At 47.5% G+C, this 26,192-nt stretch overlaps 1 protein-coding gene across 2 annotated transcripts; it reads left to right on the plus strand.

Annotated features, from left to right (window-relative positions):
- Window positions 1-1,466: 1,466 nt before the first annotated feature.
- On the plus strand, window positions 1,467-26,192 carry LOC117093785 (sialic acid-binding Ig-like lectin 10). 2 transcript variants are annotated; one of them, XM_033229282.1, is made up of 8 exons: window positions 1,467-1,700; window positions 9,437-9,539; window positions 11,060-11,413; window positions 12,113-12,376; window positions 12,707-12,988; window positions 13,139-13,241; window positions 24,467-24,606; window positions 25,235-26,192. In XM_033229282.1, the coding sequence occupies exons 2-8, from the start codon at window positions 9,515-9,517 to the stop codon at window positions 25,237-25,239; spliced, it is 1,173 nt and encodes a 390-aa protein (XP_033085173.1). In that variant the 5' UTR covers window positions 1,467-1,700; window positions 9,437-9,514; the 3' UTR covers window positions 25,240-26,192. The 2 variants fall into 2 exon arrangements, with proteins under 2 accessions (XP_033085173.1, XP_033085172.1); XM_033229281.1 differs by having other exon boundaries at window positions 25,240-26,192.

Here is a 26,192-nt window from a genome sequence, read left to right on the forward strand (position 1 = left end):
TTCACCATGTAGGCCAGGCTGGTCTCGAACTTCTGACCTCAGGTGATCCACCCACCCCGGCTGCCCAAAGTGCTGGGATTACAGGCATGAGCCACCGTGCCTGGCCAGATGCTGGTAGTGTTCAGTGGGTCGAAAGATGGTCATCTCTTCCCTGGGGCAATATTTGTGAGTAAATACAGTGACCCTGTAGCACCAACTAGATGGTCATCTTATACTCAGGGTGGACATTTCTGTTAGCCCCCATGTGTATAAGCACCTCTCACAGACAGTTCACATTTCACAGAAATATCAGATGTGCCAGATAATGAGAGGAAGAAGTAAGACACTGACCCTGCCTCCATGGAGTCATGGTCTACACAGATAGACAATGAAAGAAAAGCAGACAAGTGTATAGCTTAAAATGTTGATAAGTGCTAGAAAGAAAAAAGGGTAGAATACGATGAGAAAGCACAGGAAAGGAAGCTAGGTTGGATTACAGAGTCAGAAAAGGCCTCTCAGAGAAAAGTGACACTTGTCTTGAGACTTATAGGATTCTCAGGAGCTGGCTAGACAGAGGGAGCAGTAGAGCCTAGGCCCTGACATGAGAGCAGTTTGGTGATTTCAGGAGCCCAGAGCAGGCTGCTGTGACTGGAATTGACTGAGGGATGAGCTCCTGAAGGGCCAGAACTTGCAGGGCTTCAAGGGCTCTAGTAAGAAGTCTAGGTTTTGTCCTCACTTGTGGAGGGTTATTTCCTCTTATGCTTTGTAATTCTGGAAAGTGCAGATTGTATGAGAATCACATTCAGTGGAAGTATATGAGAATCCTGTGCAGCAGAGGTTTTGAGTTGAGGATAGAAGCCTCTATATAACAGGTTTGGTGTTTGCTTCTACTAAAGATACATCCTCTCCTTGGGAGGGAGAGGCAGACAAGGCTGGGGAGCGGGAGAGTGCCATTGCTGGGAAAGAAGAGAATAAAATGTAGAAGAGGAATGGGAGAGAGGATGGGGATCGGGTTGGAGATAGGTCAGAGATGGGTTTGGGGATGGGAATAGAGAGGCTACGCTTCATCGTGTGTCTTGTTTTCTTGGTGATAGGGGCCTCGGGTGCAGGACAGGAAACAAGGAGTATACAGTGACTTCTGACCAGCCCCGGGGGTCCAGCACTGGGCATTTTGTTCCTTAGCCAGTGCCTTGACTTCCCGCAAGTACTAGGTTGAGAGAGGAATGTTCCTTAGCAACTGATTGGCCTGGAGTCTAGAGGACTGGTGGGGGTCTGGAACCAGCTGCCCAACGAAACCGATTCTCCCAATGGCTGGGGTACCCAGTAGCGACTGTTGCTTCTGACTAGCTCAGGCTCTGGAGACCCGCGCGCTCTCCTATGCGGCTGCGCGTCCCAGCAGCCCCCGCGAGAAGCGTCAGGCCCTGATTGGCTCTGGACAAACTCGCGTGTGCTTGCGGGGCGGGACTTCACGGGGTTGGTATCCCCGTGCAAGGAGGTTGGCGAGGCCTCGGGGGACTCCCAGTTCAGCGAATCGGTTAGCCTTCCTCCATCTTAGTCACTTCCTCGTGAGGCACTCCGTGTTTGTGTACACGGTTATTCCACATATCAGTCAGTTCATCGGGAGCATCTGGAGTCATTGAAAACAGTAATAGGAAGCCAAACAAACCCGCTTGATGCAAAAATTCTGGAGGACATTCGGTTTTTAAGGAAACAGTGCTGAGGTAAGACCAGGCTGGAGCTCTTTGGAACCTGAGACTAGGAGGTAACTATGGAAGAAGAAACAATAATTTAGGGGGAGGGAAAAGAGATTGCCTGTGAAGACAACTCATGCATACACCAGGGCCTGGAGAAGGAAATGAGACTGGAAAGAGATCAGAATTTTATTTTTATTTCATTATTTTATTCGTCTATTTATTTTGAGACAGTGTATTGCTCTGTCACTCAGGCTGGAGTGCAGTGGCACAATCTCAGCTCACTGCAGCCTCGACCTCCCAGGCTCAAGCAATCCTCCCACCTCAGCCTCTGGAGTAGCTGCACCCACAATGCCGGGCTGATTTTTTTTAATTGTTTTGTAGAGACAGGGTGTCGCTATATTGCCCAGACTGGTCTCAAACTTCTGAGCTCAAGCGATCTTCCCACCTCAGCCTCCCAAAGTGCTGGGATTACAGATGTAAGAGATCACAGTTTTTGAGTCTGAAGGACCCTTACCTAGTTTGCAGTAACCCTCCCATTTTACCGAGGAGGAAAAAAAGGGGAAGCAGAAAGGGGACAGAACTTGCCCAGAGCTATCCAACGAGTTACTGGCAAAGCCCCAACTGGAACCAGTCCAGAGCTCTTCCCAACCTTTGATTTGAGGTTGAAAATTAAAGCAGGAGGAGGAAGGATTTTGACAGTGAAAAAAAAAGGAAAAGTGGGTTATGATGGACAGATAGGATTTGTTATCTGGAAGCCTGAGTAGCATCTTGATGTAAGGAGGGAGTCGTTTTTTAAGAGAGGCAGAAATCAGAATGGAAAAGCAGAGGGCTGGTTCTTGAATCAAAACATCACTGAGCAGAGAGATGAGTCAAGAGCGGTCACAATTTAAATGCTAAGGGAACCAGGCAGGTGAAGTGAATGATAAACACTTGCTTAGCACTTATTTTGTGCTGGGCTGTGTTCTGAGGGTTTTACATGCATTAATTCATTTAATCATTTAATCCAACAATTCTGCCAAATGAATCCTGTTAAAATCTACATAAGTGAGGAAACTAGGGAAACCTGGAGAGGGGAAGTAATTTGCCCACAGTCACACAGCTGGCAAGTGGTGGAGCCAGACTTAAACTCAGGAAGGCTGACTCAGCACACGGTCTTAACCACTGTGTTATATGCACCTCCCAGGTGAGTGCAGCAGGGAGAGCAGGGGCAGGAATGGACTGGAGAACAATTGTCCAGTGTTAAAGGGGAAAGTTAATATCTGCCATGTGTTGTCAGATCTAATTTATTAAAAAGTAGCTGGGAGTTCAGACTTTTATGTGAGGATCCTGATTTTTAAACATTGCAGCTAATTAAAGAAAGTCTGTAGGCAGGTTTCTTAATGCAGGCTAAATAAAACCCCTTGCATTTTAACTGCCTCACAAAGCCACTAATTTGCAAACTCTAGACTATCTTTGAAACGAGGAAGAATTCCCTAGTGAGGGAAGGGCCTGGCCCAGAAATACCTAGAAAACGGGAGGCAAAGACCAAGCCTTTGGACTGCTGGCCGTCCACTCACTGAAGAATCTAGAACCCTTCCTTTGAACTGGCTTCACATTCAAGTTGTATGGGTTTGCTGTTGCTTTCATAAGAATTACCACAACTTTAGTAGCTTTTTTGTTGTTTGTTTTGAGACCAAGTCTCGCTCTGTCACCCAGACTGGAGTGCAATGGTGCAATCTCAGCTCACTGCAACCTCTGTCTCCTGGGTTCAAGCTGTTCTCATTCCTCAGCCTCCCGAGTGCCACCACGCCTGGCTAATTTTTAAAAAATATTTTTAGTAGAGACAGGGTTTTGTCATGTTGCCCAGACTAGCCTGGAACTCCTGCCTCATGTGATCCACCTGCCTTGGCCTCCCAAAGTGCTGGGATTACAGGCATGAGCCACCGGGCCCAGCCCAACTTTAGCAGCTTTTGAAGTAACACTCACGTGTGATCTCACAGAAGGTCAAAAGTTCTGGCATAGTGTGGTTCCCCTGGTTTTCTGCTCCAGCTTTTACAAGGCCTGAATCACAGTGTCAGCAGGGGTATGTTGCTTTCTCGAGTCCCTTTGGATGAACCCATTTCCAATCACATTCAGAATCAGTTCCACGCTTTGTAGTAGTGAGGTCTGCATTCCCTTGCTAGCTGTCTGCTGGGGTCATTGTCAGCTTCTAGGAGCTGCCCTCATGGGCTCGTGGGTTCGTTCCTTCATCTTCAAAGTAAACAATGGTGAGTCAAATCCTTCTTATGCTTCACATCTCTCTGACCTCTGCTTCTGGCTCATCTGTTCCCTTTCTTCCTCCTGAATCTCTCTGACTTTTCTGCGTTGAAAGTTTCATGTGATTACATTACATTCACTCAGATAGTCCAGGATGATCTCCTCAATTTAAGATCAGCAGATTAGTCACCTTCACTCCATCAGCAAAGTGTCTTCACTCCATCAGCAAAGTCCCTTCACTGAAGCACGTAGATTAATGTTTAATTGAATAACCAGGGCACAGGAATCTTGGAATGGGAGACATCTTTAGAATTTTGCCTACCACACAAGTCCAGGGGGAAGACATTTGCAACTCACATTGTACATAACTACATGCTTTTCCTACTGTCTCTCTCGAACCTTGTGAGGTGGACAGGACAGGTTGATTTATCATATTTTATACATGAAGCATGGGACTCAGGAGAAGAGGCTTGAACCATGATGACACAGCAGGTCTGAAGGCAGCCTGGCATACCGGAAAGGACACTGGGTTTGGAGTCCAGGGACCTACGTGATGACTTCAGGATGTCAATTTCTTGGCCCTGTGAACCTGACCAGTTCCTGTCCTGTCCTGGGCCTCAGTTTCTTTATCTGTGAAGTGATGCATTGAGAACTACATCACAGTGCTGTTGTGAGATTAAGAATAATAAAGTATGTGAAGTTTGTGAATCTCCAGTGCACAGTACATGGGCCACCATGACTGTTCAGTATGTATGTATGTATGTATTTATTTATTTATATTAAGGTATCTGCAGAGCCACAGTTAGAACTCAGATTTATTTATTTATATCTCTCTCTCTTTCTCTCTCTTTCTGTCTCTGTCTCTCTCCCTCCCCTTCCCCCTCCCCCCAGGCTGGAGTGCAGTGGCACGATCTCTGCTCACTGCAGCCTCTGCCTCCTGGGTTCAAGTGATTCTCATACCTCAGCCTCCCGAGTAGTTGGGACTACAGGCACATGCCACCACACCTGGCTAGTTTTTGCATTTTAAGTAGAGAAGGGGTTTTGCCATGTTGGCTAGGCTGGTCTCGAACTCCTGGCCTCAAGTGATCTGCCTGCCTTGGCCTCCCAAAGTGCTGGGATTACAGGTGTGAGCCTCCACACCTGGCCAAAACCCCAAATTTCTTGGTTCCAAATCTTTCATTTGATAAAGATTTATTTATTTATTTATTTATTTATTTATTTTTGAGATGGAGTCTTGCTCTGTCGCCCAGGCTGGAGTGCAATGGCTGGATCTCAGCTCACTGCAAGCTCCGCCTCCCGGGTTCAGGCCATTCTCCTGCCTCAGCCTCCTGAGTAGCTGGGACTACAGGCGCCCGCCACCTCGCCCGGCTAGTTTTTTTGTATTTTTTAGTAGAGACGGGGTTTCACTGTGTTAGCCAGGATGGTCTTGATCTCCTGACCTCGTGATCCGCCGGTCTCGGCCTCCCAAAGTGCTGGGATTACAGGCTTGAGCCACCGCGCCCGGCCCTGATAAAGATTTATTATGCACCAGCTGTGTTCCAGATTGTGTGTTGGGTACTAGAGACACAAAAGTGACTCAGACTTGACTTTGAAAGGTAGACTCCATTATGTCACACAAAGGTACCGTAGGCATGACACACAAAGGCCACCCAGGAGTGGTACACAAAGGTGATTCCAACATGACATGCAAAAGATATTTGGATATGGCTAATTTTCTCAAGGAACTCACATTCTGGTCAGAATAGATACAGAGTTACTTCTCTGCGTACTGTGAAGTGGCAGAAGCTGACCAAGGAGAGAAAGAGGAACAGAGGGGAGATAGGGTTAGGTAGTATTTCTAGCAGTCTGCTGATAATCTGTCAAATTTTAGAGTTTATTTTGACAGTAAAGTGAAGCCAACAGATGGTAACGAACAGGGAACTGACGTGATTGATTTATAATTTAAAAGGATGTCATGTGGATATGGAAATGTGAAGGGGCAATGGTGGAAATATCACTGGAACAATGGAGTAATGGAAATTCTACTGTCCTTCCTCAGCTGCGGAGTCCCCTGCATAGTCTCCTTGTCATCTTCCTCTAAAAGTTTTCTAAGAGTCCCCAAGGAGTCTCCTATGTCTTCACAAACAGGCCCCCTTCATCTGGTTCCTGCAAGCATGAGAGCTTTACTTTTTTTGTGGCGGGGATGGAGTCTTGCTCTGTCACCCAGGCTGGAGTGCAGTGGCACGATCTCGGCTCACTGCAACCTCTGCCTCCCTGGTTCAAGCAGTTCTTCCACCTTAGCCTCCCCAGTAGCTGGGACTACAGGCACGTGCCATCACACCTGGCTAAGTTTTGTATTTTTAGTAGAGATGGGGTTTCTCCATGCTGCCCAGGCTGGCCTTAAACTCCTAGGCTCCAGCAATCTGCCCTCCTCGGCCTCCCAAAATGCTTGGATTCTAGGCATATGCCACCGCGCCTGGCCTAGAAGTTCACTTTGGCTAGATTCCCTGGTAAGGCATTTTGTCAGTTTTCCGACTAGCACGACAATCAAATGGAGAAGAGATACGGCGGCGGGCTGGGTGGGGTTGTTGCAACAGCTCCACAGGGTCATCCGAAAACCAGGCTCCCCATGTTGTTGTCAGCGACATCCCCAGATCTCTGGCTTTCATCCTCACAGTTGTCTCATAGTTGCCAGGTGGCTGCACCATCTCCAGCATCACATTCATCTTCCTGGAAGGAAGAAGGGGAAGGTGAGGAGGAGGAAATGGTGGTGCCGGTGTCAGAAAAGAAGAACTCCCAAAACTCCCCAGCAGATAGCCTCTTAAGTTTGGTATTTTAAGAAGACAAGTCTCTCAAAATGCGTGCTCAGTAATAAATCTAGCAGAGTTAAAGGTTTTTATTATTTATTTATTTATTCATTTTTGAGACGGGGTTTCGCTTTTGTTGCCCAGGCTGGAGTGCAATGGTGCAATCTCGGCTCACTGCAACCTCCGCCTCCCGGGTTCAAGCGATTCTCCTGCCTCAGCCTCCCCAGTAGCTGGGATTACAGGCGCCTGCCACCATGCCCAGCTATGTATATATATGTGTGTATATATATATTTGTGTGTGTGTGTTTTTAGTAGAGACAGGGTTTTACCATGTTGGCCAGGCTGATCTCAAACTCCTGACCTCACGTGATCCTTCTGCCTTGGCCTCCGAAAGTGCTGGGATTACAGGCATGAGCCACCGTGCCTGGTCAGGTTTTTTTTTTTTTTTTTTCCTGCATTGTTCATGAGAGAGAAGAGTACAGTCCTACAAATTGGTATACAGTTTAGGAAAACAGAGATGTCCATTACAATGTTATTATTACCAGAGCAAGAAATCATCAGGTAAGACAACCCGTCAGAATTCCATTTTATTTGGGGATCATTTTCATGAGACATGGAATAATTTCTAACATCTTTGGAGTCTCATAAGACCATTTTGTTTAAATTGTTCTTCCAAGGGCAGATTCATATTAGCAAAGACTAGAACAAGTCAGCGACCGTCATGAATATTCATACAAAACTGTATATTGCAGAGGAGAACATAAATGACATTCTTATAAACAGTCTCAGTTTTGCACAACATCAAATCAAATTCTTTGAACCATTTTATAACGCAGAACAGTATCTTTTGATTTAGTGCTGCAGGGGCAGGAAACATGTCCTTCAACTCTTTCTGAGAGTCATGTACTTTATTATGAAAACTTATGTTTTTAAAACCAAGCCCTGGAATTTTCTTTGCTAGTATTACATGAAAAAAAAAAAAAGGGTGGGCGTGGGGGGGGGGGAGCTGAGTAGGCTTTTATTCACTGATAATAATTTGATAACATTTTTCTTCTCCTTGGCTCACTGGCCAGAACTCTGCCATATGGCCACCCCAGATGAGGCAAGAAAACAGAGATATTATTTTTCAAATTGGTGGCTTGGTCACCTGAACAAATTTGAAATAATAAAGAGGAAACAGAGGTTGGATATCCGGTAGGCAACTCTCAGGGTTTACCTGAGACATTGCCCTAGAGGAGATGGATAGCTAGGGCTGTTGAAGAGAGTCTGAGAGAGGAGGCTTCTTTCTGGTTGTGAGATCCAGGAGGAAACTTCCAGGAGGAGGTTACATTTGACCTGGACTTGGAGAGAGAGAGAGGGTTTGAATGTGGGCAGAGGACAGAGCTGCAGAAGGATGCCATGACACGGGGAGTGGCCTGAGGAAACAGGCAGAGGAAGGATGTGTGGAGCATCCGTGGAAAGGATCCCTATTTCGGCCAGTGCAGTGGCTCCTCCCTGTAATCCTGGCACTTTGGGAGGCCAAGACGGGCAGATCACCCGAGGTCAGGAGTTCGAGACCAGCCTGGCCACCATGGCGAAACCCCGTCTCTACCAAAAATACAAAAATTAGCTGTGCGTGCTGGCAGGCACCTTTAGTCCCAGCTACTTGGGAGGCTGAGGCGGGAGAATCGCTTGAACCCGGGAGGCAGAGATTGCAGTGAGCTGAGATCGCGCCATTGCACTCCAGCCTGGGTGACAGAGCAAGACTGTCTCAAAAAAGGAAAGAAAAACAAATCTTTTTTTTTTTTTTGGTATGGAAAGAATGACAGGGTGCAGGCATGAGGAATATCGAGGTAAGGGAAAAGCAGGGCAAAATCAGGGAGGGCTTGAATGAAAGGCAAGGGAGTTTGGAATGTACTCTGTCCGCCACTGAAATGTTGTTTATTTCTCGAATATCTCTCTTAAATATATCACCTTCTCTTTGTCCCCCATAGCTACCGTTCCAGCTCAGATTTCATCCTCTTTCTCCTGGACTGTTGTTTCCTCCTCAGTGCAGACCCAGAGGGATCTTTAGAACACCCAAACCCGTTCTCCCATAGTTCAAAACCGTTCCATAATTTCCCTGAGCTCCCCCATTGACGCGGGAGGGAGTCCAAGCTCCTCAGCCTGGCAGTTGAGACTCTTTGAAGGGGAAGTGGAGTGGGAATGCAGACTGGAGAGAGGAAAGCAGACGTGTTGAGGCTTCACAAAGAGTTTGGGGACAGCCTCTGTTCTTTTGTTTTTGTGGCAGGGTCTCACTGTGTTGCCCAGGCTGGAGTACAGTGTTGTGACCACAGCTCACTACAGCGTCAACCTCCCAGGCAGAAGAGATCCTCCCACCTCAGCTTCCTGAGTAGCTGGAACTACAGGCATGTACCATTACACCCGACTCATTTTTATTTTATTTTATTTTATTTTTTATAGGGAGAGGGTCTCCCTACATTGCCCGGGCTGGTCTCAAACTCCTGGGCTCAAGTAGTCCTCCCACCTCAGCCTCTCAAAATGCTGGGATTACAGGCATGAGCCACTGCGCCCAGACCAACCTCTGTTCTTGAAGCTCCTCAGCATCAGGTCCCATCAGGCCCCTAATTCACAAGATTAACAGACCTTAGGGGTGGATTGAAAAGACTAGAGCCCCTACCAAGCAGTGGACTTCTTTCTAGCCGCACCCCATGCCTCTTGCTGCTGCCCCTCTCCTCATCCATTCCAAATCCTGCCCTCCAGGACAGACCAATCTGAGGTCAGAGTTAGCAGCAGGATACATCCTGGTCCTCTCTTGCCCGTGAGGTCTCGCTGGGGCTGATGGCACTGCCGCTGCTATGGTTGGGTAAGTAGAAGGAGGGGCAGTGTGGAGGTATCTTGGGGAGGTGAGGGTGGGTAGGGGTGGAAGGCAGACAGGGCTGAAGTCAGATGAAGAGGTGAGAACATAAAAAATTAGGTACTTGGCCAAGCACAGTGGCTCATGCCTCTAATGCCAGCAATTCGGGAGGCCAAGTTGGGCAGATCACCTGAGGTCAGGAGTCAGAGACCAGCCTGGCCAACATGGTGAAACCCTGTCTCTACTAAAAGTAGAACAATTAGCTAGGTGTGGTAGTGGGCACCTGTAATCCCAGCTACTGGGGAGGCTGAATTGGGAGAATCACTTGAACCCAGGAGCGGGTGTTGCAGTGAGCCAAGATTGTGCCACTGCACTTTACCCTGGGTGACAGCAAGACTCTGTCTTAAAAAAAAAAAAAAAATGTAGAATCTTTATTCTACAATATAGATCCTCAAGAAACCCTGAGTCTTTGAAGACCAGAGTTCAGGTTCAAGCTCTACCACCTTGAGTAATTCTCTTCAGTTTGCTCACTTGGACAATGGGGTATTCCCCGTCTATACAGTGAAAGGAAATTTATTTGTGGAAACCATTCAACCACAACAGTCCTAGGTTTCACAGGGCTGTTGGGGAGGGGAGGGGGTTCCAAATGAGCTAATGGGTGGCGAGCACAATTATTCACTAACTGTTCATGGTCCCCTGTAGTGGAATGTGACTGAAGTCACAATCTGCAGTTATCATTGCAGGGAGCCACGTGCCTCTGTAGGTATTGTCCTTAATTATCACAATATTGTAGCGTTGATATTATTGTACCCATTTCCCTGACTGAGAAACTGAGATTCAGAAATGATGCAACATGGCCAAGATCACAAGATACAATTAATACCAACAAGAAGAGCAATAAAAAAAATCCAGCAGACTAGATTGGGGTGATGCAGTTTAGGAGTCCCCAAGACGCCTCTGATTCAGTGATCCACAAGAAGGACTCAAAACTCAGCAGAACTGTTTTACTCATGATTGCAGTTGATTATAGCAAAAAAATACGGATGAAAATCAGTACAGGGAAGAGGTGCATAGGGCAGGGTTCAGGAGAGAGCAGGCATGAGCTTTCAGCTGGCCTCTCCCAGTAGTGTTGCACCAACAGAGCTTACTTCTTTCAGCAACAATGTGTGGTGACATGCACAGACATGCCAAGAAGAGAAGTGCACCCAAGCCTTGGTGTCCAGGGTTTTTATTGTGGGTCTGGTCACTGACTTAGCTTAGTCTTCAGCCCCTTCAGAGGTCAAGCTGATGCCCCAGGATCCAGGGGTCCCACCATAAATCAGAGTGTTAGCATCAACTGATGAAGTCCAAGGTCTCAGGTAAACAAAGACACTCCTATCAGGCAGGATATCCCAAGGGTTTAGAGATCACCTCATAGGACCTGGACACGTGTCAAGCCTTTCTTAGGTAAGGTGACTCTTTTAATGCACAGATATAATACAGGAGTATGGTAGATGGGTCTGTTTTTCAACTTGGATCTCTCCTTACAGGGTTACTTTCTCAGGTTTTGATGGAAATCAAGAAGATACCAGTGGAAGAGGGGCTGTGCACGACAATCCCTTGTGCATTTGAATTTCCCAGAGAACTCCCAAGCAATTCCATGATCATGGGCTACTGGCTCAACAAAAACATCGGCTCCCTTGCAGCTGCAAATAAACCCAATGCTACTGTTGGTGATAACACCAAGGACAGATTTTACATGACTGGGAATCTTAATGAAGAAGACTGTACCCTACTCATCCACGATATTCTCAAAGGGAACAACATGACGTATTTATTCTATGCAGATCTAGGAGAACAAAAAAGTGCTTTCCTGGGGGAGAATATCAAACTCTTTGTGTCAGGTGATGTTCAATATCATCCAGTAAGTGGTTGGGAAAGAAGGAAATTCATCAGTGGTTCTGGTGATTATGTGGTTTTTACTTGATGGACACTGGGCTTTACAAAACCTCAGGTATCTAAGTGTTCCAATGATGCAGTGAGATCAGTATAATAGGTAACTTTACTTTTCCAAATAGAAATGGCAAAAAGAGAAGCGACTCGCCCTGTGTCATCCAACCAATACAAAATAGAGAGGAAATGATCACAGACTGGGCTGGGAAGGGGCAGAGTCTAGGGGGAGAATTGGGCTGGAAAAGGGAGGCAGAGGAGGAGTTACCACTAGCACATCTAGTCTGGGGCTCAGATAAGGGGCCAGAATGTAGAATCCCCATTCTACAATGTAGATCGTCAGAAAACTACTCACCCTCAGTCTTTGAAGACCAGAGTTCAGGTTCAAGCTCTACCACCTTGAGTAGTTCTCTTCAGTTTGATCACCTGGATGCTGGGCTATTCCCCTTCCACACAGAGAAAGGAAATCTATTTGTGAAAAACCATTCAACCACAACAATCACAGGTTTAACAAGGCTACTGGGGAGGTGAGAGGGTTGCAAATGAGCTAATGGGCGGGGAGCACTTTGTAACCTGGAAACGCTATCCATCAGTGAAGTGTCCGCGAGGGTCCCTTTTCCCCCAAGGTTTGGGTCTGCTTCTCTCTTCTCCAGACCTAACCCAAAAGCCAGAGCTCCACATCCCAGAGATTCTTTTGGCTGAGAAACCTGTGACCTTGAACTGTACCCTCAAAGGCACCTGCAAAGAAACCAAAGCCCTCTTTCACTCCCGGAAGAACCCAGCCATCTCCAGCAGCTCCTCCTCGGTGCTGCACTTCATCCTGAGGCCTGAGGACCATGGCAACACCCTTGGATGTCACTTGAACTTCTCCCTAGCCAACGTGACCAGAAGTAGCTTGGTCAAGCTCCAAGTGGTCTGTAAGTGCTGGTGGGCACAGGCAGGATCCTGAGAAATAGTGGGCTCAAGAAAAGACCTGAGCCCCAGAGGGAAAGAAATCTTAGGAGCTGTCATATGTTCCCCCTGGCCTTTGGGGCCGAAAGGTCAGAGGTAGGAGCTGAACCCAAGTCGGAGGCAGATGTGGAGAGAGGATGAAAGGGGACTGTTTGAGTCCCAGCCCCACTCTGGGTTGCCAGAAAGTCTTTCTGAAGCTCCCTGTGAATAGCGAGTAAAGAGAAGGCTGGGTCTTAGGGGAAGCAGAGAAGCAAAATCAGGATGTCTTGATGATCCCCGATTCTTCCTCCGCACAGCACCTGCCAGGTTGTTCAATTCCTCTTGTTCTTTGGAGAAGACAGTTCTGTGCAGCTGTTCCTTCCATGGGATCCCCATGCCCTCCGTGCAGTGGTGGCTGGGAGGTGTCCTTGTGGATGTGAACAGCGTGGATAACATCCTCCGGGTGACTTCTTCCACACGTGTCCCCTGGGCCAACAGCACCATCAACCTCATCGGGGAGCCAGAAATAGTCATGAGACTTCGCTGTGAGGGGAAGAACCAATATGGAATTCACACTTCCAGCATCTTCCTGATCCCAAGTGAGTATCCAGGGACCTAGTGACTGAGCTGGAAAGAACACCTAAGGGCCAGATGTGGATGGGCACAGGGCCATTGGAAAGGGTAGAGAGTTTTAGCTCCGACTTCAAAGCCTTTGGAGAAAAGTCAATCTCACTTCCCTCCAATTCCAGATAAGAAATCAGTTTCCAGTGTGTTCGTGAAAGGATTAATCCAGGGCATCGTGTATGGAGCCATTGCATTCTCATTGCTCTTCTTCTGCCTCGTCCTCTTGTTGTGAGTATCAAAGTTCAAATTCATCAGCAGCCTTTCCCAAAGCCTACTACCTTTATTTATGTTCTCCATTTCCTTCCTCATACTGTCTTCCTGTTTATTTTGCTTTGTCTACTTTGTTTGTTTGTTTGTCTGTTTGTTTTTTGAGACAGGGTCTCCCTCTCTCACCCAGGCTGGAGTGCAGTGGAGCAATCACAGCTCACTGTAGCCTCCACTTCCCTGGGCTCATGATCCTCCCACCTCAGCCTCCTCAGTAGCTGGGACTACAGGTGTGTGCCACCACGCCTGGCTAATTTTTGTATTTTTTGCAGAAACAGGATTTCACTATGTTGCCCAGGCAAGTTTTCAACTCCTGGGCTCAAGTGATCGACCCACCTCAGCCTCCCAAAGTGCTGTTGGGATTACAGGTGTGGCCCACTGCCCCCGGCCTTGTCTACCTTTTAAAAATGGATTCTTACGTCATTAACTTTCAGTTATTCTTCTTTTTCAGTATTTGTATTTAGAGCCGTAAGTTTCCCTCTGAGCATGACTTTAGCTGCGTCTCACAAATTTTAATATAAATATTTCATTATCATTTGGTTAAAATATTTCTAATTTCCATTATGATTTTTTGACGCATGAGTATTTTTTGTTGTTGTTTTTTTGTTTGGTTTGCTTTGGTGTTGAGACAAGAGTTTTGCTCTTGTTGCCCAGGCTGGAGTGCAATGGCGCAATCTCGGCTCACCACAACCTCCACCTCCTGGGTTCAAGCGATTCTCCTGCCTCAGTCAACCTAGTAGCTAGGATGACAGGCATGTGCCAGCACGCCCGGCTAATTTTTTTGTATTTTTAGTAGAGATGGGGTTTCTCCATGTTGGTCAGGCTGGTCTCGAACTCCCGACCTCAGGTGATCCACCTTTCTTGGCCTCCCAAAGTGCTGGGATTACAGGCGTGAGCTGCCGCCCCCAGCCTGACCCTTGAGTTTCTTAGGCACATTACTCTCTTTTTAAATTTTTAACTTAAACCCAATAAGGTCAGAAAATATACTATGCATGATTTCAATTCTTTTTGTAACATATTTTTTGTTTAGTTTTTATAAATATTCCATGTGAACTTGAAAAGAATGTATATTCTGTACCTGTTGAATGCAGTATATATGTCTCTATGTGTGTGTCTGCGTGTGTATGCAAACACACACATATACATATATACCCTTTAAATCAAATTCATTAATCATTGCTTAACTCTTCTCTACTTGTACCGACTTAATTGCCTGCCTGCTCTAATAATAAGAGGTAGGTGTTTTTAAATCTCCCACCATGATTGTGGATTTGTTTGTTTCTTCTTGAAATTCTGTCAGCTTTTGCTTTATAAATCTTGAGGCCATGTCATTAGCTTCAAGTCTATTTTAAAATGTACATACAAGGCCGAGCGTGGTGGCTCACACCTGTAATCCCAGCCCTTTGGGAGGCCAAGGCAGGCGGATCACTTGAGGTCAGGAGTTTGAGACCAGCCTGGCCAACGTGGTGAAATCCCATCTGTACTAAAAATAAAAAATTAGCCGGGCATGGTGGCGTGTGCCTGTGATCCCAGCTATTTGGGAGACTGAGGCAGGAGAATGGCTTGAACCCAAGAAGCGGAGGCTGCAGTGAGCCGAGATCATGCTCCTGCACTCCAGCCTGGGCAACAGAATGACAGACTCTGTCTTAAAAAAAAAAAAAAAAAAAAAAAAAAAAAAAGTTCATACAAGTATCTTCCTTATATCAGAGACCATTTTTCTTCTTCACCTTTGTGTTAAAGCCTATTCTGTCAGATATTAGTATAGCTCCACCAGCTCCTTCTTTTCCATCTACTCTCAGTCTGTGATCTTAAAGTTTAGATATGTGTTTCGTAATCAGCATATGATTTTGGCTTTTTTTACTCTGGTAATTTTTAAATCGGATTTAAATTACTTTACTTGATGTAATTACTGGTGCATTTAAACACTGATGGCATTTCAATATACCATCCCGGCTTGTTCCATATGTTTCTTTTTTCCCTTTACTTGTCTTCATTTGGATTGGCTGGGTATTTTTATCAATCCATTCTTTTCTTTCTACCAGTTGACAAGTATGCGATTATACGTTTTTTTAAATATTCTTTTACTGGTTACCCAGAAATCACAACATCTGTACTTCAGTTATCAAAGTATATATTTGATCATTTCAAAGTATAAAACCTTTACCCTCCTCCAGATAATATAAAGACCTTAGAACAGTTGAACTCTAGCTTTCCTCCTCACAACTTACATGCTATTTTCATAACATTCTGTGTGGCATTTTATCAATCCCAATATATGTGTTATTTCACATTGGAACATCTCTGAAGTAGAGATATGTCTTCAATTGATGGTGATTTACAGTTGCTGTTAGTCCCAGGTGGCAATCCTGATAAAGCTGTCATTGCCTGCAGGTGCATGAACTCTGTCATTGCTGTTCATATTATCGCTTTAATTGAATTATTTGTTCATTGATACATGTTTAATTTATTGCCTTTTCAAACATTTGTGAAAGTATTACATTATTAGCTGGTACTGCAACAAAGTTATTGTGTATACAGAAGGGCACAGAAGTGAAAGAGTAAGCATACCTTTCATTCTTGGGACACCTGTAACATTTGTTTGGGAAATGACCATATTCCATATTTTTTTGTAAAGCAACAATCTGGTGCTTTATAGAACCTAGGAAAGAAAGATACCCACATGTGGATGAAGCCATGTTACTTTTTGTTGTAAGATAAAAAGCAAAAGGGTAATTTACCATAAACTGTCAATGCAAATGAAATCAGAAGAAATTGCTTAATCCTTTAGAAGACATTTTTAAAATTTAAATTAACATGACATGGGATGATTCATGTGCTGTTCAGGACGATATTAGTTCTTAATAGTTTAACTGGCAACATTTTTTTTCCCTTAGTGATATATAAATTATGCATCTTACTATTAGTGGCATTTTATTATTAATGAAATACCAATTCTATATTTTTGAGCCCCCAAAGACATCATCGTGATGTTTGGTTTTATTTTGTACATTCACTGCTTGTTTTGATTTACATAGATATTTACCATCGTCTCTATTCTTTATTCCTTACACTCTGTTAGTATTCTTAGATCTTCCATCCAGAATCTTTTTTCCTGAAATATATTCTAGAACCCCCTTTAGAATTGGTTTTCTGGTAGCAAACATTCTTGGTTTCCTCTCTCACTTTCTCTCTCTCTCTCTCTCTCTCTCTCTCCCCCTTCATAGTTGAAAAATATTTTGGCCAGATGTGGTGGCTCACGTCTGTAATCCCAGCACTTTGGGAGGCCAAGGTGGGCGGATCACTTGAGGCCAGAAGTTTTAGACCAGCCAGGCCAACACGGTGAAACCCTGTCTCTACTGAAAATACAAAAAAAACAAAAATAGCCAGATTTGGTAGTGTCCACCTGTAATCCCAGCTACTCAAGAGGCTGAGGCAGAAGAGTCACCTGAACCCAGGAGGCGGAGGCTGCAGTGAGCTGAGATTGTGCCACTGCACTCCAGCCTGGGCCACAGAGTGAGACTGTGTCTCAAAAAAAAAAAAAACAAAGAGGTGTATTTGCCAAGTTTGGAATACTGTATTGGCAGGCATTTTCTTTCAGTATCTTAAACTATTCCATGTTCCACTATATCTTGCTTCTATTGTCACAGAAGAAAAGTCAGCTGTGACTCTCATCTGCTGCTCCTTTGAAAATGATCTCTCCTTATCTGTCTCTGCCTTTAAGACCTCTTTGTCTCTGCCATTTCTGGTTTGGCCTCACACTTCACACTTTCATAACACCAACTTGCCTATTTGTCTCTGACACATGTGTTTCTTGTCCTGCAGCTTTGCTGACAGTTTGGCTTCTGCCCAATACTCCCTCTCCTCTGCATTTCGTCTTCTACCCCTGCTCCCCTCTCACACCTGGCTGACATGTATTCATCATTTACAACTCAGCCTACAGCCCTTCCATCACACTCTCTGGAAAACTTCCCCAGGCCTCTCTCCAGGGCCAGGTGTCTTTTCAGGACTCCTGTAGGTCTCCTGGACTTTTGGGTATTAGCACTAACACTTCTACTTTGATGTGACTGAGTGTGGATATCATCTTTTTAGATTTGTCGTTATTGATATTTATTTGGCCTCTTCAGTCTATGCTTCGGCGTCTTTCATCAGTTCTGGGAAGATTCTTAACCATTGTTTATATTGTCTCTGCTCTCTGTTTTCATTATAGGGCTTTCATCCAATGTTTGTCAAACTTTTTATCTGTTTCCCCTCTTACCCTGTGTCCTGTATTTTCCAGAGAGAGGGAGTCAAGTAAACAAGTACTAGGTTAGAGGTCTGCATGAGGGAGATGCTAAGAGAACCCTACTCTTTCACTGTCTCCATCCTTGGAGCAGAGGTACGAGGTCAGTACTGCCCAGAAATCCTTTAGCTTGCCTCTAATCATCCCCCTCCCACTTCACACTCTGTCAGTATGCCAGGTGTTTCCCTCTTTCCCCCAATCTCTTATCTCATCCCATCACGTTCAGCAATAGGGTTTACCTACTTCTGAGGAAAAATATCAGCCCCCCAAACACATACGACATCATCACCATTGACATTGAGTGATGTACTCCCTGCCTTTTTCAGGTAAAGAGGCTTCCTTCCTCCTGTCCAAGGAGGTCCAAGGTCACCTCTGCTTGGGAATCCTTCTCCTCCACTGCCTTAGGAGCTGTACTCCATCAATCATCCCTTCTGGCTCCTAAATTGTCAATCATTCTTTCTTTTTTTTTTTTTTTTTTTTTTTTGAGGCAGAGTCTCACTCTGTCGCCCAGGCTGGAGTGCAGTGGCCCGATCTCAGCTCACTGCAAACTCCGCCTCCCGGGTTCACGCCATTCTCCTGCCTCAGCCTCCCAAGTAGCTGGGACTACAGGCGCCCGCCACCACGCCCGGCTAGTTTTTTGTATTTTTTTTAGTAGAGACGGGGTTTCACTATGTTAGCCAGGATGGTCTCGATCTCCTGACCTCGTGATCCGCCCGTCTCGGCCTCCCAAAGTGCTGGGATTACAGGCTTGAGCCACCGCGCCCGGCCAATCATTCTTTCTTTGCTGGTACAAATCTCTCCCGCCTCAGCCCCACAGGCTTCCTCTATGTACTATCCAATATTATTTTGGAAAAATACCTTACACCACTTCCTGATTCTCATCACACTCTTCCGCTTGCTTCCCAGCACCAGGCCACTGAAACGACATTGTCTAAAGCAACCAGTGATCCTTATTCTCAACGTTATTCTCAAAATCCAATGGCATTTTGAGAAAACAAGAGAAAGTGTTCTTTCTCTTGTTCACCTTTAGGCAGCATTTAGGATTGGAGTTGGTAGGGTGAGGCCCTCACACCCAGTGGCTTATTTTCATAACAAGGGAAGCATGGCAAGGCCATCTGCTGAAAATGACATGGGTGGGAGCATGGGGGATCCGTGGGGGATGGAGAAGAGGCATGATGTGTTAGGGTGGTTGGAATAGCCACTGGGGAGAATGAGCAGGATCTGTATAAGGACAAGGAGAGCAACCACTGAGCAGTAGCAAAGGCCCAATGGTTGCTGGAGATTAGTCATCATTAATGGTGCCAAGCATCATTGCTATGTGACATCTCCTCCCAGCAGTGGTCGTTGGAAGACATCTTAGTCCATTGAGGCTGCTATAACAGAATCCATAGACTGGGTGGCTTATAAACAAAAGAAATTTACTTCTCACAGTTCTTTTTTTTTTTTTTGAGATGGAGTCTCGCTCTGCCGCCCGGGCTGGGGTGCAGTGGCCGGATCTCTGCAAGCTCCGCCTCCCGGGTTCATGCCATTCTCCTGCCTCAGCCTTCCGGGTAGCTGGGACTACAGGTGCCCGCCACCTCGCCCGGCTAGTTTTTGGTATTTTTTTAGTAGAGATGGGGTTTCACCGTATTAGCCAGGATGGTCTCGATCTCCTGACCTCGTGATCCGCCCGCCTCGGCCTCCCAAAGTGCTGGGATTACAGGCTTGAGCCACCGCGCCCGGCCTACTTCTCACAGTCCTGAAGGCTGGGAAGTTCAGGATCAAAGCACCAGAAGATTCGGTGTCTGGTGAGGGGCCTGCTTCCTGGTTCACAGATGGCACCTTCTGGTTGTACCAAAACACTGGAGATTTGGTTTCAACAGAAGAATTTTGGAGGAACACAAACATTCAGACCATAGCAGAAAAAAAGGAGTAGATGATGGCATTGGGCTAGGTTTGAGTATTCATGGACAAGATGCTAGGAAGGGTGATGGAGCGGGGAGGTGGGAGACGGGGAAGCGAGCAGGCTGGAAGGAGAGAGCACTTTAACTGAGGAGCCATTGTACCTAGTGGGGTGGGGAGGGAAGGAAAGGAAGAGAAACTGAAGAGAGTCTCCGTAGACTCTAGAAAATATAGCGTCTTGGGATTGGAGCTTCCACCTGTGATATTATATAATGGGAACAGTTGGAAGGGGAGCACAAAAATACTGGATGGGTAGAAGAACTAGGCAGATCATGAAGTATTGGAATTTGCATTTTCTTAAGTGGAAAAGTTTTTGGGAGATAACCCTTGGTAGTTAAAGGAAACAGTTGCATTCATCAGGTCTCTTCCAGTTGTGAGTTATAAGGGCAGAACTCAACCAGCTCAAAGAGAAAGGTAACAGTTCTGATCATCTGTTGCTATGTCTCTACCCCTGTCTTAGTCTGTCTGGGCTGCTACCACAAAATGCCATAGATTGGGTGTTTTGTGCACAACAGAGATTTATTTCTCACAGTTCTGGAAGCTAGAAAGTCCAAGGCCTGGGTGCCAGCAGGTTCAGTGTCTGGTGAGGGCTCTCTTCCTTATAGATGACATCTTCTCATTGTGTCCCCACTTGGTGGAAGGGACTAGGGGGTCTCGCTGAGGTCTCTTTTATAAAGGCTCTTGTCTCATTCAGGAGGGTTCCATCCTCATGAATTAGTCACCTCCCAAAGGCCCCACCTCCAAATACAGTCACCTTGAGGGTTAGGATTTCAACATGTGAGTTTGAGCGGAGGATGTAAACATTCAGACCATAGCAATCCCCCAAAATACGGTGGCTTCAAACAATAATCATTTTAGTATTTTTCATGATTTCCTAGATTAGGAATTTGGGCAGAGCCCAGCTGGATGCTCCCTGTGGTGTCACTTGAGTTCACTTGAATTGGGCTAGCATGGAGAGTCCAAAATGCTTTCATTCACAAAGCAGGCATTTGATGACGACCAAAAAGACAAGAGTCAAGCATAAAAATCCTCTGGGAATACAGAGGCCTGGCGTAGGGGGTTGCCAGTGACAGAAATGAGGAGAGGAAGGGAATGTTCTGGCCCAATAGCCAGAGGCTCAAAGTAGCAGAAGGAGACTTTTTCTTCAGAGGATGAGGGTTCTAAAACAGAAGAACACAGATGTGGGCTCCAGGCCTCCTGGAGAATCAGGCCAGAGGCAGGGTCACTCTCAATGGGGAGAAGGCTTCGGAGGTGGTGTCCTGGGGAAGGAGAAGGAAGGGATCTGGGAAGAGTGGGGTGCAGGAGGTAGGAAGGGCCAAGCACAGCAGAAGATGGCTGGAGAGTCCAGGACAGGAGAGTGTGGTGGTGGCGCCCCAGCCAGAGGGCTGAGCAGAAGGCATGGGGGCAGTAGATTGGGCCACAGGTGTGGAGGTATCCCCTGCAGGCGGGCTGGTGGCTCTGGAGCTGAGCTGTGCCAAGTTCCCTCAGGAGGCAGACATTGGGGGCCTTGGAGGGCAGGAGGAGAGTCACAGTGTGTCCAAGCAAATCCAGTACAAGCATAGGAGCGGGTTGTGAATGGGAGGAGAACCTACAATAAAACAAAATGGCGGCCGGACACGGGGCTCACACCTGTAATCCCAACACTTTGGGAGGCCGAGGCGGGCAAATCGTGAGGTCAAGAGTTCGAGACCATATTGGCCAACATGGTGAAACCCCGTCTCTACTAAAAATACAAAAATTAGCCAGGCATGGTGGCATGTGCCTGTAATCCCAGCTACTTAGTAGCCTGAGACAGGAGAATTGCTTGAACCCGGGAGGTGGAGGTTGAAGTGAGCCAAGATTGTGCCACTGCACTCCAGCCTGGGCAACAGAGCAAGATTCTATCTAAAAAAAAAAAAAAAAAAAAAATGGGGCTGAATGCATTGACTCCTGCCTGTATTCCTAGCACTTTGGGAGCCCAGGGCACGAGGATCGCTTGAGCCCAGCAGTTTGAGACCAGCCTGGGAAACATAATAAGACCCCATCTCTACAAAAAAATACAAAAATTGGCTGAGCACGGTGGTACATGCATATAGTCCCAGCTGCTCAGGCGGCTGAGGTGGGAAGATGGCTTGAGCCCAGGAGGTAGAGGCTGCAAAGAGCTGTGATCACACCACTGCACTTCAGCCTGGATGACACAGTAGGACCTTGTCTCTCAAAAAAGAAAAGAAACAATAAGTTGCAATAATAATCTTGAATTCAAACCATCTCACAAGGCTGTTTCAATATTTTGCTATTTTCCTGCATGTCTGGATTTGTATGCTTTGGCCTCATTCATAATTTTTTAGAGTATGCAAAACATGCAAATGGCCTTTATAACAGTGCACATGCTGCGCACAAATGCAACAGAGATGTGTGATGCAAAGCCTTTCTCCATACATTAACTCAACAGAAATTTACTGAGCAAATTCTACATGCCAGGTCATACTATTATAGGAAAGGGGTCCGGATCCAGACCCCAGGAGAGAGTTCTTGGATCTCGCACAAGAAGGAATTCAGGGCAAGTCTGTAAAGTGAAAGCAAGTTTATTAGGAAAGTAAAGGAATAAAAGAATGACTACTCCGGGCCGGGCGCGGTGGCTCAAGTCTGTAATCCCAGCACTTTGGGAGGCCGAGGCAGGCGGATCATGAGGTCAGGAGATCAAGACCATTCTGGCTAACATGGTGAAACTCCATCTCTACTAAAAATACAAAAAATTAGCCGGGCGTGGTGGTGGGCGCCTGTAGTCCCAGCTACTCGGAGGCTGAGGCGGGAGAATGGCGTGAACCTGGGAGGCGGAGCTTGCAGTCAGCTGAGATCACGCCACTGCACTCCAGCCTGGGCGACACAGCGAGACTCCATCTCAAAAAAAAAAAAAAAAAAAAAGGATTACTACTCACAGACAGAGCAATCCCACGGCCTGCCCGTTGCCCGTTTTTATGGTTATTTCTTGATGACATGCTAAATAAGGGGTGGATTATTCATGCCTCCCCCTTTTAGACCATATACGGTAACTTCCTATTATTGCCATGACATCTGTAACCTGCCATGGCGCTGGTGGGAGTGTAGCAGTGAGGATGACCAGAGGTCACTCTCGTCACCATCTTGGTTTGGGTAGGTTTTGGCTGGCTTCTTTACTGCAACCTGTTTTATTAGCAAGGGCTTTATGACCTCTATTTTGTGCCGACCTCCTGTCTCATCCTGTGACTTAGAATGCCTTCACTGTCTGGGAATGCAGCCGAGTAGGTCTCAGCCTTATTTTACCCAGCTGCTATTCAAGATGGAGTTGCTCTGGTTCACATACCTCTGACAATATCGTAGAGCAAACCAGGCCTCAGGGAGGTGGACACCGAAGGAGGACATATACAGATGTGTAGGGATAAATGTTGGGAAGTGCCTGGAGGAAAACGGGGAGCTGGGAGAGAGTTTGGCAAGGGGAGGGGATGGGAAGCAGCCGTTAGGTACTTGCTCTGAGACCTAAAGGAGTACAGGCAGCTGCGCAGACCGAGGGAGCCGCAGTTCTAGGCTGAGATTGCAGAGGTTTAGGAGTCCAAGAGTCCAGCAGGGCGGATGAGCTGAGAGCTTAGGGAGAGCTTGAGAGAGACCAACCTGCGGGCAGAGCCTCAGGGGCTCTGGTGAGAGGTTTGGGTTTCATCTTCCCTTGTGGAGGGCTGTTTCCTCTCATGCTTGGTCATCCTGGAAGGTGAACTGCTCTTCAGTGGGTACTTTACCTGGAAAATCGTATGTGGACAATGTGGTGGGCGAGTCCCTCCAAAATGAGTTTTGTGTGAGTTGCCCAACAGCGTAACAAACCGGGGGCTATTTGTGTTCATTGCTCACTTTGTTGCTCTCTGATGCAAATCTCTGTAAATGGAGGCCTCAGCTTCTAAGAGAAATAAAAAAAGGTTTTTTGCAACCCAAAGCCCAGGCTGAAATAGACATGCTTCCTTGTCATTCCCTCGACCAATGACTAGACTTTTTTTTCTAGTGCCACCTTGATGTGGGGGTGTCATATCCAGGTCCCTGCCTAGTATGGACCCAAGGCCTTGTTGTCTGCTGTCACCGGACCATTTAAACCAAGTCCCTTGGTTATTAGAACAGCAAGCCCCCCTCCCCTGCGACCCAGCGGTGTGCAGCCAGCCCCCCTCAGTTGATGCGTGGGCTCTGATCTTCAGTCCCCGACGTCCTCACAACCTCAGCCCCATTGGTATTTTCAGATGTTTTTGTAGAGCGAGTGTTTTCAGACAGAAAATGGACGTTTGAATCTTATTGTCTGAATGCAGAAAGAAACAATGGAAGGATCTCCATCTGGGGAGGAACAGATCTGGTCTTTCAAGTTCACTCAGGCTGCTCTGCAGGGGACGTGGGGCAGAAGGACAGAGCCGCCAGCCGGGGACCAGCAGGCGTCCCCTGAAGCTGCCAGAGCAAGAAAGGAAGGGGACCAGTTATATAATCCATGGGACATCCACACAACAGAACACAGCTGTCAGAAAGACCAAGGCGGTGTGCGGGGCACGGACATGCAGACATGAGCCAGAAATATTAGAAGAAGGAAGAAAGGTGCAAAAAAAGACCTGTCCAAAACTAAAAAGTGTATATGGAGATATCACAGGGCAGCAAGAGAAGCAGGAATGGACCAGACATGAAGGGCCACCAGGCTGAAGGGCTGGGCTGTGCCCTGGGGGAACTGGGGAGCCATGGGAGGTCTGTGAGCAGGAGAGGAGCTGGGCAGCTCTGGGGGACAGAGTGAATTCCAGGAGGCCCAGAAAGAGGCTTGGGAGAGGGTCCACACCAAGAGAATAGAGGTTCTTATCCCCACTTGATGGGGTGGGGTGGGGCTGCGCTGGTCACAGAACCGGCAATCGGAGGAAGCTGGTGTTCTGGGCTCCTTCTGGGAACTGGACGGGTCAGGGACTGAGCACAGCACTCACCACGGGGCTTCCTGCCTTAGAATGAAGATGCTTACCTGGTGGGAGGAACATCAGAGTCCCAAGACCCAAGAAGGCCTGACCCTTAAGAAACCAGAGCTGCTGGAGGAACCAGAAGTACTCAAAATGCCTGAAGCTGACATCCCATTGGACCGGGCTGCAGGTAAGTCCCTGGGACAGTCACAGGCAGGTCGTCAAACAACAGGGCCGCAGGCCAGGGTCCCTAAACCCATCACCTGGCAGAGCCACCGGGAGGCACTTGTTCAGCACGGAGAGTCCCAGGCCCCCTCGCCCCCACACACCAGATGCTACATTTGCCAAAACAAAGTGCCACAGACTGGCTGGCTTGAACGGCAGATACTGATTTTCTCCCCCTCTGGAGGCTGGAACTCCCAGATCAAGGTGCCAACAGCCAAGCTTCCTTCTGAGGCCTCTCTCCTTGGCCCGCAGATGCCCTCTTCTCCCTCTGTCCCCACAGGGTCGTCCCTCCGCGTGTGCCTGGGTCCTAATTTCCTTCCCTTGTAAGGACACCAGTCATTGAACTCAGGCCCACCATGTGACATCATTTAACCTTAATCACCTGTGTGAAGACCCTGTCTCCAATACAGTCACATTCTGAGTCCCTGGGGGTTAGGATGTCAACATATGAATGATGGGGGTTGGGGTGGATTCACATTTCCGCCCACAACAGAGGCTTAAAGAGGCTGCTTGGATTCCCCCGTGTTGGGTACTCAGAGAGGGGACTGGGCTTGCCGGAGGCAGCGGAGCAGCCGAGTCTGGTTCTCCCTAAGTCTAGGGATCTGGAGAGACCGACGAGTGTAGACTCCAAGACGGATCACAGCACTCGGCCCCGGACGTGGAAACCTGGCCCAGGCAGAGCTGCGCAGACCTGCCCAGCAGCGACTCCGTCCCAGACTCCAGACCCGGAGGCCGTCGCCCGGCTCTCACCCATTTCCTCCCATTTCCTCGGGGAACATGCCCCGGGGCCTCCCCAGCGCCAGCCCTCATGTTAGCCAATGTAGGGAACACGCCTAACACCTGACACCTGCCGGAGGGACACGCCACCCCAGCAGCCAGGCTGACAGGAGCAGAAACAAAGCACACAGGGACAGGCCAGGCAGGCAGCACCGGGAAACAGGTTGCTGCCGCCCACAGGGGCCGCTGTGAGCCCAGAGTGGATCCAACCCAGCCTCAGCCTTCTTCAGAGAGAGAAACTGAAGCATGCTCAGCACGACGGGAAGGTGGCTTGAAACCCGGAGGAACCCCCAAAAACATATCCACAGGGCCACTGGGAACCATGAGGCCCCAGCCTCTGCACATCTGCACGCAGACAGAGAAACTGAGGCTCTCCGTGCCTCGGGCCACACCTCAATGCCGCGCGCCGCTCAGGACTCCTGAACCCGGGACCCTTGCCCCCCCACTGCAGCAGCTGACCCTGTCCTGGACATTTTCTCCTGACTTTATGAGACTCTAGTGCAGAGGTTGCAAACTCCAATGCTCACAGCCACCAGGCAGGGAACAAGAGGGGCACAGTTGACCTAACGGGGGCCTCGTCTGCCTTGAAAGCAACTGCCCCTCCTGAAGGCGGCGGCTCGCCGTGGCGGAACTCTCTCCAACTCCCCTACCCGCTCCCCACAGGTCAGGAACACGGGGTGACTACAGCTAGCTCTTCATATTTTTGTTTGTTTGTTTTTTGAGGAGAATCCAGAGATCTTGATTTCAGTGTGAAATGTCTTGATTCCAGCACAT

The sequence above is a fragment of the Trachypithecus francoisi genome, unplaced genomic scaffold (genome assembly GCF_009764315.1).
Source record: "Trachypithecus francoisi isolate TF-2019V2 unplaced genomic scaffold, Tfra_2.0 Lachesis_group12, whole genome shotgun sequence".
NCBI lineage: Eukaryota > Metazoa > Chordata > Mammalia > Primates > Cercopithecidae > Trachypithecus > Trachypithecus francoisi.